An 18,975-nucleotide genomic window follows, 5' to 3' on the forward strand; every position below is an offset into this window, starting at 1 on the left:
AAAAAAAAAAACTGTCATATATAATCATATTATACAGTATGATACACTGTTATGTATAATATTATATAGTCTATAATGGTAATGGAACATGTGTTTACATAGACTAAGGAAATACATAGGGAGTGTAGACAATTTATCCTGTTAGTCAGTTAATATATGGCTGATGTGATCTAAGGTTGCCTGATGAGATTTCAAAGAGTGTTATTTATGGGAAAATAGGGAGGGAAGACAAATGTAAGTCACCATTTTATTTTTTTAAGATTATATATATAAAAAAACATTAGTAAACATATTAGTCATTCCACTCAATTCCAAGATGTTGACTAAATTCTGTACTGACTCTTATGTGACACTGCTCAATTGTTAATTGTAATCTCATAAATCAGATCACCACAAATAATGGCTTTTGTTTGGCTGCTCTGGACTCACTGTCCCATCAGAAAATGATAAGGAAAGTGTGGTTGATAAACAGCCACATCACTGTTGCCCTCAATGACAGCGCATCTCGCGAGATCAAATGCCCACCGAACGCGAGGTTGGCAAGCTGTTGTGTCTGACGATCGCGCTGCGTGGGGGTGCGCGTTTGCTTCTCGTTGTCATTTGCTCGGGAGAGAAAGCTGGTGCGGATTGGTAGCTACATATTTTGCTTCAGTTGCGTCGGAGAGACCTTTAACGCATCGTGCTCAGACAGACTTAGCTAATTCACGCCGTAGGCAGATACACATTCTTTCTTCTCTACGTGGTGCAGGAAAACGCTACCAGTTTTGCTTTGCTAGTTCGTGCAGATGCGTTTCCAGGGGAGGAAAGGGGGGCATGATTAAGCAAGAGGACTGCTCCGCTTGTCTAACGGGAGGGCTGAAAACAAGGACATGGTGCTGTGTATAGGATCGCGGCCTGTATTGACGCCTGCCTCGCCATAACCGTGTATTTCTCATCACTCCTTCTCGTAGCTCGCTCAAATGGGTGCTTGGGCGTCAAGTCCGTTTAGGCCCGCCGTCCGGCACACGGAGCCCGACTGTGGGGAAATAGTGGTCAGCTACTAGCGGCTCGGCTAGCTGCAGTTACCCAATGCTGCTGCTGCCGCTGCCGCTGCTGTGTAGAGGATCTACCAGAAGAGAAGCTGGAGCCTTGGGCCCACACTTTCAGATTTTGCGATCTGTTCGTTTGGAGTACAGCTCAAGACCAAACCGGCCCCACGGATATGTGATACCGTATTTTCACCTGCACTTAAATGGAAGGCGTATTGAACTTCTCCCGTTGATGCGAGAGCCGTATTGCGCCGCAATGTGGCTTGAAAATAAGGGAAGACTCAGCCTGTAACCGGGCTCCTGTAGGACGGGGCTAGGTAGACACAGACCCTGTAAAATCTTCAGTAGAAGGGGTCGACTCTCATCTGTTTGCATTGGTCTGAAGTGTCCTCTTCACCTTCCAATCTCAAGGCAAATAGACTTCATCTGAGATGGATAAACTCACCATAATTTCAGGATGTCTATTCCTGGCCGCAGACATATTTGCAATTGCTAGCATTGCAAACCCTGACTGGATCAACACGGGCGAGTCGGCAGGTATGTTTTTTATCTTAGGCTAATGGTGAAAGTGGGACCTCCTCCCATTCCAGTGCATCCTTGGATTTCGCGGACTCCGTCACCCTCGCAGCATCCAGCAAGGTTGCCGTGTCCTCACTCTAAAGAGCCCAGGTTAATTGCGAATAGAGCAACCCCGCGCGGGCTCAGCTCGTCGGTTAATCCCCTGAACAAAGATAAGATCCCGCTACTGCTCTGTGCATTAGCATCCTCTTTTGTCTCCCCAAGAACACAGCACATCCTCTTTGATGAGGATACCATAACAACGTTAGATGTCAGCTTCATTCGATTTTTTCATGGGTATAGCCATACACTGTTGTGCCATTCAACATTATATTACTATATGTTTTAATGTGTACATTCAGTGGGGATAGTATTATTGATGGTCTTTAAAAGGCCATATAACTTTTGTGATGAGTATACCGTAAGCGACGTCATCAGTGCGCTGAGGTCAAGCATCAGTGATATAAATAATGGCGTTCATTGTGATGTCTGGTACATCTCTATCTATAGCACGGAGATGTTTTACGCCAGCCTTCAAAACAGTGAGCTACTGATTGTCAGCGTCTCATTGTTCCTTATTCACGACTGCTTAAGTGGGTCAAGAAGGGTTCAAATAGGGTTTTGTGAAGGCAGCCAGAATGGCCAAACAGTTGTGCCTGTGTGTAAGAGAAGCTATGCTTTCTGTTGTTCATTGTAGGAACAATGAGAGACTCGGTTGGCTTTGCTTATTATTTCCAAAAGGGAGGCTTTCTATAGTCCAGAGTATCAATCCCACATTGGTTTTTCAGGAAGCACAGACAATGAAAGGACTTTGTCCTCAGCAGGCATTCCTTCCTGCACTTGTCAGAGTGATGCTTTTAGATGTTTACATTTGTCATGAATTGGCAACTCCAAATGAATTTGTAACTTGTGGGGACATTTAGTTGAAAACAGATTAAGTAATTTGCATGTTATGTGCAAAATTGGCATCTGGAAGAATTACATTTGAATCAGCTCAGCCTGCCATTTGTTGGAAGTGCACACACAGGATAATTATCTCTGTTGATGGCCCCCTGGTGGGTCCTTGTTTGTAGCCACTGTGAATTGATTTTCATATTTAGTTAACCTCATCTCTGCTGGTTGTGTAAGCACCACCAGTCCCACCATGATGACGCATCATAACTGAGTGACACGGGCTTCCAGGAATAACTGAACTCTCCGAGAGACAAGTCTGGCATGACCTAGCTCTGGGCACAGCATTTCATTCTTATCTTAAAAGGACAGAGGGCTGGGTTAACGAGACCACAGCAATGTGAGGGGACACCCCCTCATTCTCGCCTCTCAAACAGTTTGACACTGATGCGGTGTTGGCTATAGTGATGTCTCCTATAGCCTAGGTGCCTGTAGAGATGAAGGACTTCCTGTTGTCAGCAATAGAGGAAGGCCGTGTGTTGCACTTCGCACTATTCCTTGCACGTGTGTGTCAACAGCTCTGGCACCCGGGCACCCACTGATGTGGTTTCCCTTTCTCTTGATTGTGTGGAAAGCAGTGCAGAGGGTGGTGTTTCTAGCCTCTCGTCTAGTGTCTGAAAGGCTGAGCACAGACAGAGCAATTTTCTCTGGGGCGCTGTCTGCTGGCCGAGTGGATTGTCAACTTTTCCTGTCACCCAATTTGTCCGCGGAAAGCTGTATATTCAATCATGCGTGTTGAGCAGCTCACTTTGCTTTGGTCAGCATTCCGGATCTTGATTATTATTTTTTTTGTTGACTCCCAGCTACATGACCAAATGTGTTGTAGGTTTGGAAATCTCTAGTTCAGTGACAGGTCTCTTTAAATCCTCACATGCCAGCCTTACCTGCTCTTCAGGGATTTTCCACAGGGGTTGACTTAACATTTTCATAAGTGTTACCAGCTTTATAACTCCCGTAAATAAACATCGGACTTTTCCAAACCGTTGCAGCCTGTGCTGGCCTTTTCAAGTTTAAGCCATGCTACCGGGAGCACATCCTCTTCTCTCTCAATCATCAGGGAGGGCGCCCGGTCATTGTTATGTTTCTTTGTGCATAGTGCTGAAAACCTACAGTGCATCAACTTGCAACACATGCACACAGAGTTGAATGATTGAGTTGGACGGTCCACTCCAGCACAGTCAGATTGTTGAATTGAAACAGTGGACAGTGAGTGAGAGATGGATGAGAAAGGAGTATCTGTCTTTTGTTCGATTCTGAACAGTGTCAGGACTGTAGTGGAGTTTCTGCTCACCGTGCTCCAACCCACACACCTGACTAAATCCGTATGGGCTATTTAAACTCTCTCTGACGTCGAAGTGATATTTTCCTTTCCTCCCCTTGTAAATTCAAACCTCAGGCCGGCATGAAAATTCCAACCCATGCCCAGTGGAGGAGTGGCTTTGTCCTGGTCCCAGAGAGGCCTGCAGTGCCCACAGCAGGCTGGCTCTGACATTTTCAAAAACAAAACAATAAACCCCTGCTGACAGAACAGCGCTTTCGTTGCGGTGGTCTGCGCTGGGATAGATCAGCACCTGATCATGGTGTAGCGCGTGTGGAGCTATTCTGCTTTCTGTGGTTCATTTTTATTTTCATTTGGTACGGTAGGCAGCAGTTTTGTGTTCACAGCGAAAACAATACTGCCCCCAGGAAGAAATGTCAAGGCCGCCCACTGCTCTTAGAAAGCCAAATGCCGATGAACAATTCAGCAATCTCACCATGGGCTGGGGAGACAAGCACCCCTAATGTCTCTGTGTTACCAGGGGCACCACTGCTTATCAAATGATGAACAGGGGAAGTGAGGTGAAATGTGCAGTCTGGCCCCCGGATAACGCACATATTCTCCTTTTTAACAGGGAATGGAGGCTTGAAATGATGTAGCCGTATGTAAAGCTTACATTTAATATGGTTCTCGGGTATGTTAATTGTTTTAATTGCTTTGTTAATTGGTTAGGTTTGTGGTCTGGGATTGCCATAATTCTATCTGATGCATTTATCTTTTCCCAGCAAACAGACACCTAGCATATTGAAACGGTCTGTGTGCGTTAGAGAGGCTGTGTTTCTGCTGAGAGCATTCTATGTATGCACACTGATCACACCCACACATTTGATGGTGCACAGAGCTGAGTGATGTAAGCTGACTCCTGCAGATCTTTTGCTCCTTCCACCCCCCCCTCCCCTTCCCCGCCATCCTTGCTTCACCCCCCCACCCCCCACCCCACCCATCTGAGTTCATGAGCCACTTGACTCATTCCCAGGAGGACTTCCTGTTCAGCACGCAGCAGAGGGAGACGCTGCCGCCTCATTTCCTGTCCTACAGTACATCCGGCGCCAAAGCTGTGAAGGTGGAGCATGGGATGGGAGGGAAGAAGCTAGTAAGAGAGGAGAGCAGGGCGATGTGATCACGATGCCTGGGCATCCTAGGGCAGACGGACCCTGTGTTTAACATTTATTTTTGGGAAGGTAGAAGGGAGCGGTCTTTCTCTCTCCTCTCCGCCCTGGGCCTGGCTGTGTGAGAAACACAAAGCAACATGTTGAAACCTGTCGTGGGAAGTCCAATTGCAGGTGATAACATTTCATTTCAGCCGGCAAACTCCTGTAAACAATGACAGGAGTATTATTGCAACTCTGCACTTTTTGTGGATGGGGAAGGAACTTCTGGCCTGCAGGCATATCAACTTTAAATCTCAGATAGAGCTGTTCACTTGTGATGTGGTTGCAGTGCTCCTGAGTCTGCATTTAGAGCCTCCTGACAGTTTAGAGTGAGATGTGTGTGTGTGTGTGTGGTGTGTGTCGGAGTCTGACATCCCTCAAGCGTCTCATGTCTTGTGGATTGCCCGCCAGCATGTCTGCCATGGCTTGCCGCTGTGCACCAGCTGTTTTGAACGTTGGCATTTTGCAGGAAGGTTTGAAACAGTAGGGTGTTGGAGCAGCGGGGGTGCCTGTGGGAGCTTGTTTAAGGGAGATGCGGACCGGAGTGTCTTCACTGACCTGTACTTTTTCAAATCTTTCAGAGTTTGTGTGGGTGTCTGTCTGTGTGCGCGTACGTCTGTGTGCATGTGTTGCATACATGCATGCATGTGTTTGTGGGTGCATGCACAAGCCTGTATGCTTGTTTTTATGTGTGCGTGCTTTTGTGTACATGTGCACATATGTTTGTTTGCTTGCATGCAGGTCATGTGTGTGTGTGTGTGTGTGTGTGTGTGTGTGTGTACTGACCAGAGGGTAGTAGGGCTTTGTGAACCCCCCCCCCCCCCCCTTCTGTCCATCCCTCACTCACGCTTGGCAGAATTTTCCTGCTAAGCAGAAAAAGAATGCACCACACCTTAATGGAATCAAAACATTCCTTCCTGGAGGGCTATAACACACACACACACACACACACACACACACACACACACACATATATATATGCGGGCGCTGAGTGTGTGTGTGTGAGAGAGAGAGAGTTCGATAGCGCTGAAGGAAGGGTTGGGCCACCATGTTGACATTGCAGCACTCCAGTTGCACTGCTTCCGAGACAGAAGAAAAGGATGTCTTAGGCTGTCTCCATGGCGCTTATTGACTCTCAATACAAATCACTCTGCACCCCCTATCCTCCCATTCAGGGATTGTGATGGACTGATATGATCTGCCCCGTGCATGCCAGCGTACTCACTTTGAAAGTGATCCGTTCCATGGTGATGAACACCCCATGTTGGAACCACACACAGGTTCACACAGAGAGGCCTGCAGGATAATGCTGTGGAGCATCACGGTGGGTTGTGCTGAAAGGTCTATCGCGTGGGATAATTATGATGTTTTTAAAAAAACGACTCTCTTGCGCGCATGTGTGTGCACGCTCTCACTCTCTCTGGTTTCTACCAGTCTTGGTTACAGAGAAACAAGTGGCCAAACATATGTCCTATATATAGGCTCAGTGCTTCCTGTTGGAGCTCTTTGGCGGAGTTGCAAGTAGAGATGTCAATGGCCGTCCGCTTTCGAAAAGGCCCCAGATGGTGGGTGTAATTGAGTTGTGTGGAGAAAATGGACTCTTAAACGTTCTCTTCTTCTCCGCCGGTCGTGACTCGGAGCAGAGAGACTTTTTTTTCCCCACACACACACGTCATGTTGCTATCTAGTGAAAAATCTCTTGCCATGTGAGTGTGCATCTTCTGTTTACTGAGATCATCAGCCACTGTGTGCACACTGCATGTGTCTGAATCTGTGTGCGTGTGTGTGTGCGTGTGTGTGTGTGTGTGTGTGTGTGAGTGTCAGGGAGAGAGATTTTCTGAGCCGTGCCGTCAGCCTGTGAATTGGAGCGTTGGACCCCCCCTTTACTTTAGCTCCATTGTTCTCACTTCCTTTATCTCACAGTAGCCTGTGACCTGGTGTCAATAGTGCTGGTGATTTTGAGGTTTGACCCCACAGGCCTGTATCAATGGTCCAAGAGTCACAAGCTCTCCTCCCACTCTCTCTCTCCTCTTTTCCTTTCTTTCTCTCTCTCTCTTTTCTTCTTAAGGCCACACACACACACACACACACAGCTCCTCACAGGGAGAAGCACAGTCCTCGTCGCCTGAGGCTCCACTGCTCTTGAAAGGGTGCTTATGATCAAGTGATTGGCTCTGTCACATGCTCAGTGCTCTCAGGCTGCGTGCTGCCTCCTCTCCTCTCCTCTCCTCTCCTCTATCCCCCACATGCTCTCCTGTGAGCTGCTGGAGCTGTGACAGAGAGACAGGGAGAGAGGCACAGAGCTTCTGGAAGGTTCTGTCTGTCTGCCATCAGAAAAGTAAATGCACAGATCTGTCCTCAAGGGACTGTCCAGTCATCCAGCTGTGACATGATGCCACTCTCCGTTAATGTAGTGGCTAGCCCCTGTAGCATTTAGGCCTAGTCCACACGTGCCAAACCGATCTTTTTTTCCTCCGTCTTCCCTGGAACTGTATCAAGAATATTTGCGTCCAAACGGATCCATCTCAACACGACTCAACACGTTACTTCATATCCCAGGTCTATAGGTGGCACTGTTTCTTTACAGAAATTGACCAAAGCTTGCGCGCTGTAGGCTATACAAACAGACAGCTACGGAAAATGGCTAGTGTACAAGGAAACCAGAATTGTTTGTGTGGACTGATGGTGAACTGTCAACTGTAAAACTAATAAACTTCATTTTTACGGTTTGTGAAGGGTTGCAGTCCCGTCCTTTATTTGGCTAACGCAGGTACAAATAATCTCCTTTACTTTCTTTGGTTGTAGGATAGTCCGCGATTCACATTAGTTTTGGATATCACCGCAAGTGCATAGGCTACTAAACGCTAGGCCTACCCAAGTTCTAGGCTATTCCGTCGCCACATTTATAATATTGCTATAATACCTTCGTTAGTAACAGTCGATACTTTTGCCTGTATCAAATCGCGCATTCGCATTTAGTGCGCATCTACCATAGGCTTAACATGAGTTAAGCGTCTTTGTATGCTCATATCTGACTTCACTAGAATATGAATGCATTTATTTATGTTGTAAGACATGTAAAATAAATGAATGACACCGGCACTACTAAATTAATTTAAACTTACACCGCACTTCCTTAATAACTTCTGACTAGTTCTCTCGCGTCACTGACAGTAGCTAAAAAAACACTGTTCAGTCCACCAAGTCATAAGCTATTGGCGCGGCGCAGCACCAGTTGTGATATTTATCCTACTGAGTGTAATCATAGGTAATGTCATGTATGAAAACTAGTATTGTTAGGCAATACTATAAGTGTCAAGTCCAGGGCAGCTGAGGTGTGCCGATGACATCATCAATACGCAAGTATGCGGTTTCGCCGTCCAAACGAACTCAAAAGGGCTACGGTTTCAGATTTTTCCACTCTGGGACCAGGTTTCAAAAAAGTGCGGTTTCAGGCTAGCCTGATGAGCCAGACCCACATTAAAATGTAGGGTCTGGGCACTCACCGTTCGCAGCGCTCAGTCCGAGGAGCGGGATAATCGGTTGTCTTTCAAATTCCCTCTGCACGCAATAGGACAGCGCTATGAGTCCTATGCGTTTTCCCACCAGCGGAGCTAGTTGGCTAGTTCAAACTTTTGCCAACTTAAAGAAAGCTTAATTCGTGTCGCACTGTTTGCCAACAGCAACATCCATCTTCTTTGTTTTCAAGTAGCAGGGGATTCAAGCCAAACCGTTGCAACTCTGCCATCAATCATTATGTTAAGCCCGCCTAACGACTCTATACACGATTTGATTGGCCTAATAGAAGTTTAATTTTTCAAGCTCAAGCCAACGGAGAGTTGCTAGACTAGCCCTGGCAGCAAATTTAATTTGCTGCCGCTAGGGTGTGTCTAGATTTCTAGGCTAGTTTCGGGCAGTGCGTTTACAGGATTCGTTTGGACGATCGGCCAAGACGAAGCAAAACCGGTGCGTTTAACCCAAACAGCGTCTCCATGTGGACGGGGCCTTAGACATTCCCCTGATATGTATGGCTAGAAGCTGGTATTATACTAGATGAACAGATGAATTGAAGGGGGAAAAAATTGTTTTGAGTCTGATTATGCTGGTAATAAATCATGGCCAAACTGGACAACCAGACTGGCTGGTTGCAGTAATGCAATAATGTTGCATTGCTTGCACTAATTGTTGTGGCAGTGAATAAAAAGCAGATAAGGGACTGGGCTTCATGAGTAGAGATCCTACTGCTAAAGTTAGGTGAAGGTGGATACTGTGCAATTAAGCTAATAATTATACTAATACTGATGGTTAAGGAATATGAGCCACGATTGCCAGTAAAGCAGCTGACTGTTGGGCACACTTAGGCCTCGCCTGTGGAAGTAAAAAAACAAGATGTAGGTCTAGATGGCAGCCACGCTGAAGTGTACGGTGGTGAACTGTATTCAGTAGCTCCCCTGCCGACTCCGTTTATTCGCCAGTCGCTGTGTAAAACTGTGACACAGCACTTAATCCAGCCAGCGAGTCTCCTCTCCTGGAGATGGCTCTGGGCACAGCTGCTTGTTTATTGGATGCAACAGCTCCTCCAGGAGCTCTGATTGCCACAGGGAGCGAGCAACCAGAATGTGTCTGAGACAATGAGGTGACATCCTAATTTAATGAGCAGGAGCTGCCTAACACAATGGTCCAACAGGCTAATTAAATTCATGGTCCTTACTGCCGCAGTTATGAAGTGGGAGCTGGAGCTTAGACTGATATTTTTGCATTGTTGGATGTAAGGCTGCATCAGTTCATCGATTAGTTGTCGACTGTTAAATTAATCGCCAACAATTTTGGTAATTGTTTTTTTTTGTGTCCTTTTTTTTAAGGAAAATACCTCAGGTCTCTGATTGCTGTTTCTTAAACTTCATTATTTTCAGCTTTACTTGCCCCTCTATGACATTAAACTTGGTTTGGTGTGTAGACAAAACAAGGCATTTGAGGACATAATCTTGGGCTTTTGGAAACACTCAACAACAGATTAATCGATGAAAATTGTTAGTTGCAGCCCTAGTTGGATGCTGGATTTCGAGTTCATTTGGCCTTATTTACCTGACTTAAATTATTAAGTTATTCATTTTAATCATTAATTTGATGCATTTCCTCTTTTTCCTCCTTCCCTCTCCCCTCATCTCTCCTCTCCTCAGGTGCTCTGACGGTAGGGCTGGTGCGGCAGTGTCAGACGATCCACGGGCGTGACCGCACGTGCATCCCGCCGCGGCTCCCGCCCGAGTGGGTCACCACGCTCTTCTTCATCATCATGGGCATCATCTCCCTCACTGTAACATGCGGGCTGCTGGTGGCCTCGCACTGGCGCCGGGAGGCCACCAAGTACGCCCGCTGGATCGCCTTCACCGGGAGTAAGTACCCTTCCAGTGCAGAAAGTATTCTTAAAAGTACACTGACGATGTCATTTCAAAAGTTTTGGCAAAATCGAGCCTGTATTCAATGATTTGGGTTTGATTAAAAGACATTTGATGCTAACTTTTTTCATGTTCTTGATCACAAACATCGCCTTCTAGTTGTAGTATTGCAGAATCTATCTGAGTGTAGCATTTTTTACTCCAAAACCTGCTCAATGTGCCTTTTTAAGCAAACATCCTCATCTCATTCCACCTTATTGCCAAGCCCGATATAAGAGGAAGCATCTGTGTGGAGGTGTTTGTGGTGGGAGTTAGCCACACTCTGCCTTAGCTCTGTGCGCAAAATGGATGTTTTCGTTTTGAGGTTGTTAACACCTTTGTAGATTTGAACACATTAGCCAGAGAGAGAATGGGAGGGGGGGGGGGGGGGGGGCAGCAGGGACACCAGGGACACCTTGTTATCGGACACAATTTTCCTCCGCTTGGGAGGGGAAGTGCATAAAGAAGTCATTTTCTGAATCATGTTCGCAGTCACATGGTTGCCATGGCAACAGAAACCCAGTGACCCCTGGTGTCCAGGCTTCTCTCGTTAGTACTCTGGGCCTCTCTCTCTCTCTCTCTCTCTCTCTCTCTCTCTCTCTCTCTCTCTCTCTCTCTCTCTCTCTCTCTCTCTCTCTCTCTCTCCTCTTGTCACCTATAATCAGTAGACGGGGGCCAGTAAAGACCTGCTGTATTCAGCACCAGAAATGAGCTCAAAGATTAAACGTGTCATCCTCATCCCAATAAGGAGAGGACTAATTTTGTCGAGTGTCTCACCGATGAGCCTACCAGAAACCACAAGAAAGCAGTCTGTGTGCGTTTATGAAACGTCACTTTTTGGAGTGTCAGATTTTGTTTTGTGTGCTGAGGATTTGCTGGTGCCCAAGCAAATTTTGGGATTGCTTCCAGGGTATTAACAGAATGTCAAAACATAGAATTTGGTCTCCTACGATCTCAGGGAGGGATGAGCAGCCTTTCAGAGACATTTAAGAGGCTGTTTTGGGAGTGCGAGGTTGAGGGGGCAGATGAAGGAAGTTGTTTGGGTCTGGAAAGTGGGGAAAGGTGTGTGTGTGTGTGTGTGTGTGAGATGTTGGGGGGGGGGGGGGGGGGGGCGGCACAGGTGGCTGAGTTAGTGCTGGAACTCCACAGTTGGACAGGGGCCAAAGCACCTGAAAGGGCAGCTTTGTGAGGGCAGCACAAGCCCCTTACTGTCCCAGCTGGGACTGGACCTCACCTCCAGCCCCACCTCTCAACCACCACACAGGTCACCCCACCTCCTGGCTGACCTAGGGGTGCCATAGCTGCTGCTGTGGTTCTGGCTGGTGCAGGGCAAACATATGGCATGTTTGGCAGGCACAGACATCAATATTAGCTGTTGTCTGGCCACTGCCTTGCTGGTTACCCAGACAGCATCCATCCATTCATCCAGCCAGTCATTTATTCATTCAGCAAAAAAGACTAGGCCACTATGTCCCATGGAAAGGCCAGCCGTTTAAAAATACACTCCCCTCATTAGCGCAAGCAAAAATAGCAGGTTGTGTCAAATATTTATGTAAGACCCAAGAAATGTGCCGATACGCATGCACCGCTTCTGTCTTTTCCTCTCTCTTCTCCGGAGACTGGAGATTCAAATTTCTCATTTTGAGAGTTATGTTGATTGTCAAAACTTAGAAAGAAAGTGTAGCGTTATATGTTTAAATATACCTAACTCTACAAACATATACATATATACAGCAGTTGCAGAGAATCATTGAGATGTGTTTTTGAAGTTGGCGAGTAGCTGTAACTATGCAGCCTAGAGGTGCTCCCCCATCCCCATCCCCTGGGCCACGTATGCCCCCCTGGAGTGTATGTGAGGTGAGACATTTTCCTGAGTGGGGAATCATGAAATTGTCTCAGCGGAGAGCTCTCTTGAAATCAGCTGTTAATGGCCCCATCTGTCATGGAGCCACTTCGGCGCATCGGATCTTTGTCTGTCTCGTTCTCTGCCTTGGTCCAGCCCACCCTTGTCTTCTTCGCAAGGGTGTTTTTAATCGATGTTTGTAAGTGTGGCAGGAGAGAGAGAGAGAGAGGGGCGGGGATGGAGAAAAGCTTTCCCCTGACTAATGGCTCCATTGAAATGAAATACGGAGCTGGCTGGGACCTCACTCGCTTTCTGTTGTTTTCCGTTTTCTGTGGCCTGAAAGCTTCAGCACCCACCCGACATTGGGATTAATGTGTAGTCATTCACAGACAGCCTCTGAAAAAAAAAAACAAGGAGCTGGTTCTCCAAAGGCCAGCCTGTTGTGTCTGTGCTTGTAGGTCTTTATGATTGGGACAGAGAGCATTTAAAGTGATTATTTTTTGCTACAGGGCAATTCCAGGGAAAATTAAGTTTTTTGTAACATCCATAACGCCAATAAAATGTGATGGTATGGTATGATGTGAATGATTACATGAAATTTGAGCATTTGCTACTTTTGGCTGAAGAATGTACATGAGAAAAAATGCACAAAAAATGAATTATCACTCGCATCATACAAATGCCAAGGCATTTCACTGGCGTTATGGATGTGACAAAAAGTCCATTTTCCGTGGAATTGCCCTACATGCTTATGTTGTAATGCCAAAAAGCTTCAAAAAAACTCTGCCTATGTAGGATTGCCCAATTGTGTTCTGTGTAAGCATGAATGGCATGGCCCTAAAGAGACATCCTGCAATGCCTGCAAGAACAACTTTCTGATAGCAAACCGATATTTAATTTCTGAGGATATAATTAGTGACAGAGGAGTCTCTTCCCTGTGTAATTAGACATTTGTAGATGAGAACTTTTCTTGTTCCTCTCTGCATCCAGATACAAAAGCTGTCAGGTCTCAAACATCAGAGCTTCAGCATTCATTTCTGACAGCTGCAGAAAGGGAGAAAACTACCAGCACTTATCTCCAACTGTTCTCTCGTTCTCTCGACTGAATGACACAAACCCTTTTAGAGCCTCCTGAAAGGATGGTGTGGCACACTGTGGAGGAGGCCTCATTTTGTCCAGATGTGCCGCTTATTTTGTTAAATTTTTTTTGTGAATCATGAGGTAAAAGCACTTACCAGTGGCTCTCTAAGAACTGCTTAAAGGTTGTATCAGTGATAGCGGGGATACGACACTTCTGTTGATGTTCAAACAAAACAGAGAGCTAGCTCACTACTCCCTCCCCCTCCCTCCCGTGCAATTGAAACTCTCCTAAACGCGCATCTCGTCGGTTATTGGTTGAAACACTTTATTTTGCTTTTGAGTGGTTGCCAACCCCTGTTGGTAGCTATTGTTTTTGTGTACAGATCTCGGAGCCTAGGCTGCCTACAGAGACGGGGTTTTTTGACGGCCTGCTTATGGGGCAGGCAGCTAGCGGATCGTTAGGATTAGATGAATGTGATCATTTATGTTTGGCCCTTTTTTTGGCCTGAAATCGCTAATACAACCTTTAAAACTCTGCGGCTCTAGGTTGCGTAAATCTTCAATTATCCATTTTTAGGAAACAGCTGTGCTAATGTGCGTTAATATTTTATTTAATATAGTATTTCTAATGCATCTCCTACTTCTCTTTCTCCTGTTTCTCTCTCTCTCTCTCTCTCTTTTTTTTTGTTGCAGTGATCCTGTTCTGTATGGCTGCTCTCATCTTCCCGATAGGATTTTACATTAATGAAGTGGGGGGCCAGCCATACAAGCTGCCTAACAACACGGTGGTGGGCTCGTCGTATGTACTCTTCGTCCTCTCCATCTTCTTCACGATAGTGGGGCTGTTGTTCGCTGGGAAGGTCTGCCTGCCCGGCTGAAGGACCCTTCTGCCCCCTGGCCTCAACGTTGGGCTTGTCAGACCAGAGGAAGGACAGACAAACAACAACAAAAACATAAGAACAAATGAAACCGAAAAAAAAACAGACAATGTTACGATGGAGGAAGGGATGTCCGCACGAAGCGGCAACTAGGAGCAACCACACTTAAGCATTGAAAAAAAAATAGTGCCAATAGGAACAAAAAAAACAAAACAAACAACAAACTGCGCTCAGTTATATAGCTGCAAGAGGGTCCTGATAGGAACGCCCCTCCTCCCCCCTGCCCCCATGCTCTCCGTGCCTACTCCTGTGATTACACAAGTGTTTGTCTTTATGTTGCACTTTCGGAGGGTGGTTTGAAGAGGAGAGGAAGTCAGGGAGAGGGAGCTGGAGAGAGGCGGCAGCAGGAAAAGAACAGCAGAGCAGCGATGCTTGTGGTTGAATCGGTAGGTCCCCAAGGCGCCAGTATTTTTATGACATCACTGTTGTCAGTGGCAGCGTGTGTCCCTGGGAGAAGCCTTTGCCCACCACTCGATTTTTTTTTAACATTTTTTTTGTCCATCATTTGTTTGTTTGATCGTTCAGTTGTTTTATCTTGCTTTAGTGTCTTCTCCCCCTTTCATTTTGGTGCCATCATTTTCACCCATGAGGTTTTCAGTTTCTTCCCATTACGTGTGAACAAGGACCCACATGTCTTGGACCTTTTGGAGGTTTGCTTCTTTTCCCCTCCACAATAGCAGTCGGGGGAAAGTGTGGAGAAGGTTAAGCGAGGCAGTACATCCATGACTGGGTTGTGGGCTGGCAAACCAAAAGACCGGGGAAGATTCTGGCTGTGAGAACGGAAGCACTGCAGGTCAGGAGAGATAGCAGGGGCTTGTAGGAGGGCTCCTTGGCACCCCTGGTCACTTCAACCCCCTCAACACTAAAGAGGCGTCTTGCCAGAGAAAGCAGGAGGAGTGGATGCCACTGAGGAGAGGAGGCCACAGGGGACAGAAGGAGGAGGCTTGCTGCCTTGTTAGGTTCTTAGAGCTCCCATGGTGCCACTCCACAACAAAGAAAAGGCCAAAAAAAAAATGGAAACAGATGGACGAGCAGGGAGGATAGCTAGAGGATAGGAATAAGCTTTGGTCACAGGCTCAGTTCAAAGACACTCAACAGCATCAGGACTGCTGGTCAGGACCTTGTGGAACAGAGCCTCAACGTGCTTCAGTGTGATGCTGCTGAACAGTATCTCACATGGGGGCACACACACACACACACACACACACACACACACACACACACAAAGTGTGACCAAGCTGAATGGAACTCACGTTACCTTCTTGTGTTCCTTAAGTGCTGGGTGTAATCGAAATCTGTTTTGTTCTGTTTCGGCTCCTCTAGGTTCAGAGAGTGTGTGTGTGTGTGTTTGTTTGTTTTTTGTTTTTCGCCATTCTTTTACCTTCCTGATGCTGTTGTGCCATGAACCGACAGCTTGCTTTTTTAAGGAAGCACAGTCGGTGCATTAGGGTTGTACAGCCAGCAGCACAGGAAAACATCACAGATCTAGACACAGAAAATTCTTACCTCATTGTTGTACCTATTGTAAACCTTTGTTAAAAATAACATCATGTGTGCCCTATCATTGTGTGCTTTCCTGAGCAGAAACATGGCAACTGAAACCCTGACATTGCTTTTCTGACACACTATGTACCTTACACTGAATAAGAGATTGGCAAGCTTTTTGCAGGTAATTACGTCCTGTTTTTTGCCACTTGCTTCTGAACATTAATAGAAGTCCTGGCCTTTCATCAGGTCTACATCTACAAGGATGCTGCATAAACAGAGTGGATACTTTCTGAGCATTGGTCTATAACAGAATCTCAAGGGTAATAATGTCTGTTCAAAGAAAAAGTTACATTTCTCCTGAAAAATGATGGAAGTTTTTTTTTCTTTCATTGAAATTGCATCTTTTCCCCCCTCACGGCCTGTTATGTTTGAACTATCTGCACAAAAACAACATTTTTCAATTACTTTTCTTTTTTTTACAGTTGTCCAGCTTCATCAGTGTTTTCATTCATTATGTGAAAGAGGTTATTACCATGTGAGTAGGGTCAAGAATATAACAGTGTTCTCTAGATTACAGTGGCAGGACACCTGTTCAGTTAAACCGGTGGCAACTGGTGCAAGTTTTGGTTGGTGGACTGGGACCAGCGCCATAGAATATTACTGACAAGAATAGGCAGTTGCAGTTTCTCATTGGAAGTTCCCCAAAGAAGTTGGTGAGATTTCCATAATGATTCCAGTTTCCACTCCACTACGATTCTGTCAGTGTGAGTGCCAAGCAAAATTGGATCTTCTTTGGGAAAGTCTAAAACTGCCTAGGATTTCGTCAGCATATTTTGGTTCTGAAAACTTGATTCTGCAAGAGGGAATTGAAAATATTTATAAGAAGGATACATTCGAACATAATTGGGCTGACCCATGTCAAACTGGCCATTTAGGTTGTTAACCTTAGCTTGGCTACCATGACCTAATGAACAACAGTATTATCCAAAAGCTATCACCATCCCAAATGTGTTGTGGCCTTTCATCCTGACAACCCTTGAGTAGCAGTCATGCTTGCCCTGTCTGGGCACACTGTTCAGCTGAGTTCCATCATCCCTCATTTCTAACATCAGTTTTTCAGCTGTTGACTTCTTCAGTAAATGTCATCATTAAGAAGTAGGAATTTTTGTGGAAGGCTGATTAAAATTTTTGTGTGGTTTGTAAAGAAGCGCACAATGCTTAGTAGAGGGTCATGCAGCTGAACAATATGGAGCCAACTCTTAAGTTAATAGGGGTCCAAGCGCTGACACTTGAATTGGCATTGACCGTATGCAGTGAAAGGGCCTTGTCCCAGCACCCTTCAGTCACCAGCTGCCACTGGTTTAAACCTGTAGAGGTTTGAGTCAGCAGTATAAACTATAACCAGAACTTAAAACTCCACTAGCACAAGTATTATTAACGCACAGTTAGGACAGCAGAAAAAGAGTGTGATAAAGGAAACCTAACACTAAGTACAACTCAGTATTGTAAAAATCTTTGCATCTTTGCAAAACTGTTGAGAGCTCACTACAGTGACTTTATACATGTCAAAGATTTTTTTTTTCTGGGGGTGGGGGGGTCACTAATGGACATTGTGACAAAGCCTGCAATGACAAATATGAACTCTTAAAGACTGCTTTAATGATTTGTTGTTTAAGTTTTTTTGCAAAAAAAGTAACTTGTTTTGTTTTGTAAAGGATTATGAAGTTAATATTTATAATTTAAAAAGGGACGAATAAACGTGTATTCACAACAGTGTTAACAATCAATGGATGACAGCATTGACAGTGCACAGTTACTGTTGACAGAATTGACATTATTGATTGTTTTATTTCTTTTTCCTTCCCCTTCACTTTTTGTGTTAATGTTTCACTTCACTGTACAATACAATAAAAGGCATCATCCGAGCCTTTATGGTTGATAAGCAACTGAGAGTCTCTGATAACTGGCATTGCGAAAATAATTATTATGTGAGTGTTGCAACGCACAAGTACTAGACACCACAGCTTTCAGCCTTTATCAGTCAGACAAGGCTTAGACATGATTGCTCTTACACATGGTGTTGGTAATCTAAAATAGTTTTCATCATAAAACGGATTATGTTCTTTATTAATCTAGTAGTGTCATGTTTCTTTAATCTCATTCTTAATTGTGTTAGTTACCTATTTAACACAGACCATCTTAACATTAAACATCATATAGGAACAAAAAATATGCCATCTCTATTTGTTGGGTTGTAAATTTATGATCCCATGTTTATCCTTTACATTTTGAAATACACTTCACACTTCCAGTGGTTGCCTAGATGAATCATCAACAAAACTGATCAGTCAGTCAGGTGAATATCACAACAGCATCTCTTAAGAGAAAAGGCATTGTTTTCCATTGATTATCATACCGTTGATCAGTCGGCTCTGTAAAATTGCCATGTTCTTTTAGGATACATGGCAAAGTCTAGTTCACCGTGCACTAAGGCTTTTGTGCTCTACTGATGGAAACTCCCTGTGGACAGTGCTGCCTGGAGGAAGTGCTAATAAGGGGCTACTTTAGTCATTAAAGAGATTTCCTCTGAACACCACGAGAAAACAAGACCTGTGTGTGTGAAATTACCAGGTCAGTTATGCTCTCTCTGTCTCTCTCTCTCTCTCTCTGTCTCTCTCTCTCTCTCTCTCTCTCTCTCTCTCTCTCTCTCTCTCTCTCTCTCCCCCCCCCCCCCTTTGTATGTGTGTTTCCCTGGTAACACAGGAACAGAAATTGCCAGGCTGTTGTTAAACATCAGGTGAGAAACATCAGAGACCAGTCCATTGTAACTTCCTGAGAAGCAGTCCAAATGCAGATTAAAGAAGAGTTGTGTTTTTTTAATGGCAACTCAAACAGTTATGTAAGAAAGCTTAATAGAAAACTGTCTGATTATAGGATATGGTCTCTTTCAAATACAGGCAAAATTACATAAGGCAATAGCCTACACTAAATACCTTATTAACAGCAGCTCACAATGTTTTATATCTCAATAGGTTTTATCATGAAATTGAGACCCTTAGCCTGTCAGAGACTCACCCTCTGCATGAAAGTGTTCTTTTTCTGTGAAGGATATTGCATAAGAAGCAGAAGAGACAAATCGTGATTCTCTGTAGGCTACCAGGTATTATTCGAGTGTAACTTGAGGG

General features: G+C 45.2%; 1 protein-coding gene across 1 annotated transcript; it reads left to right on the top strand.

Moving 5' to 3' along the window:
• The first annotated feature begins 481 nt into the window (after positions 1-481).
• Positions 482-17,732, top strand: mosmoa (modulator of smoothened a). The gene is made up of 3 exons (XM_042086108.1): positions 482-1,565; positions 10,187-10,399; positions 14,058-17,732. Exons 1-3 carry the CDS (start codon positions 1,460-1,462, stop codon positions 14,240-14,242), a joined length of 504 nt encoding a protein of 167 aa, XP_041942042.1. The 5' UTR covers positions 482-1,459; the 3' UTR covers positions 14,243-17,732.
• Positions 17,733-18,975: the final 1,243 nt, after the last annotated feature.

Source organism: Alosa sapidissima, chromosome 3 (genome assembly GCF_018492685.1).
Source record: "Alosa sapidissima isolate fAloSap1 chromosome 3, fAloSap1.pri, whole genome shotgun sequence".
Taxonomy (NCBI): Eukaryota; Metazoa; Chordata; class Actinopteri; order Clupeiformes; family Clupeidae; genus Alosa; species Alosa sapidissima.

Bases quoted from the DNA above. Each gene is read 5' to 3' on its own strand.
- mosmoa (XM_042086108.1), top strand. From the start codon at position 1,460: ATGGATAAACTCACCATAATTTCAGGATGTCTATTCCTGGCCGCAGAC. The intron at 1,566-10,186 runs GTATGTTTTTTA...TCCTCTCCTCAG, and splicing joins CAACACGGGCGAGTCGGCAG to GTGCTCTGACGGTAGGGCTG. The intron at 10,400-14,057 runs GTAAGTACCCTT...TTTTTGTTGCAG, and splicing joins CTGGATCGCCTTCACCGGGA to TGATCCTGTTCTGTATGGCT.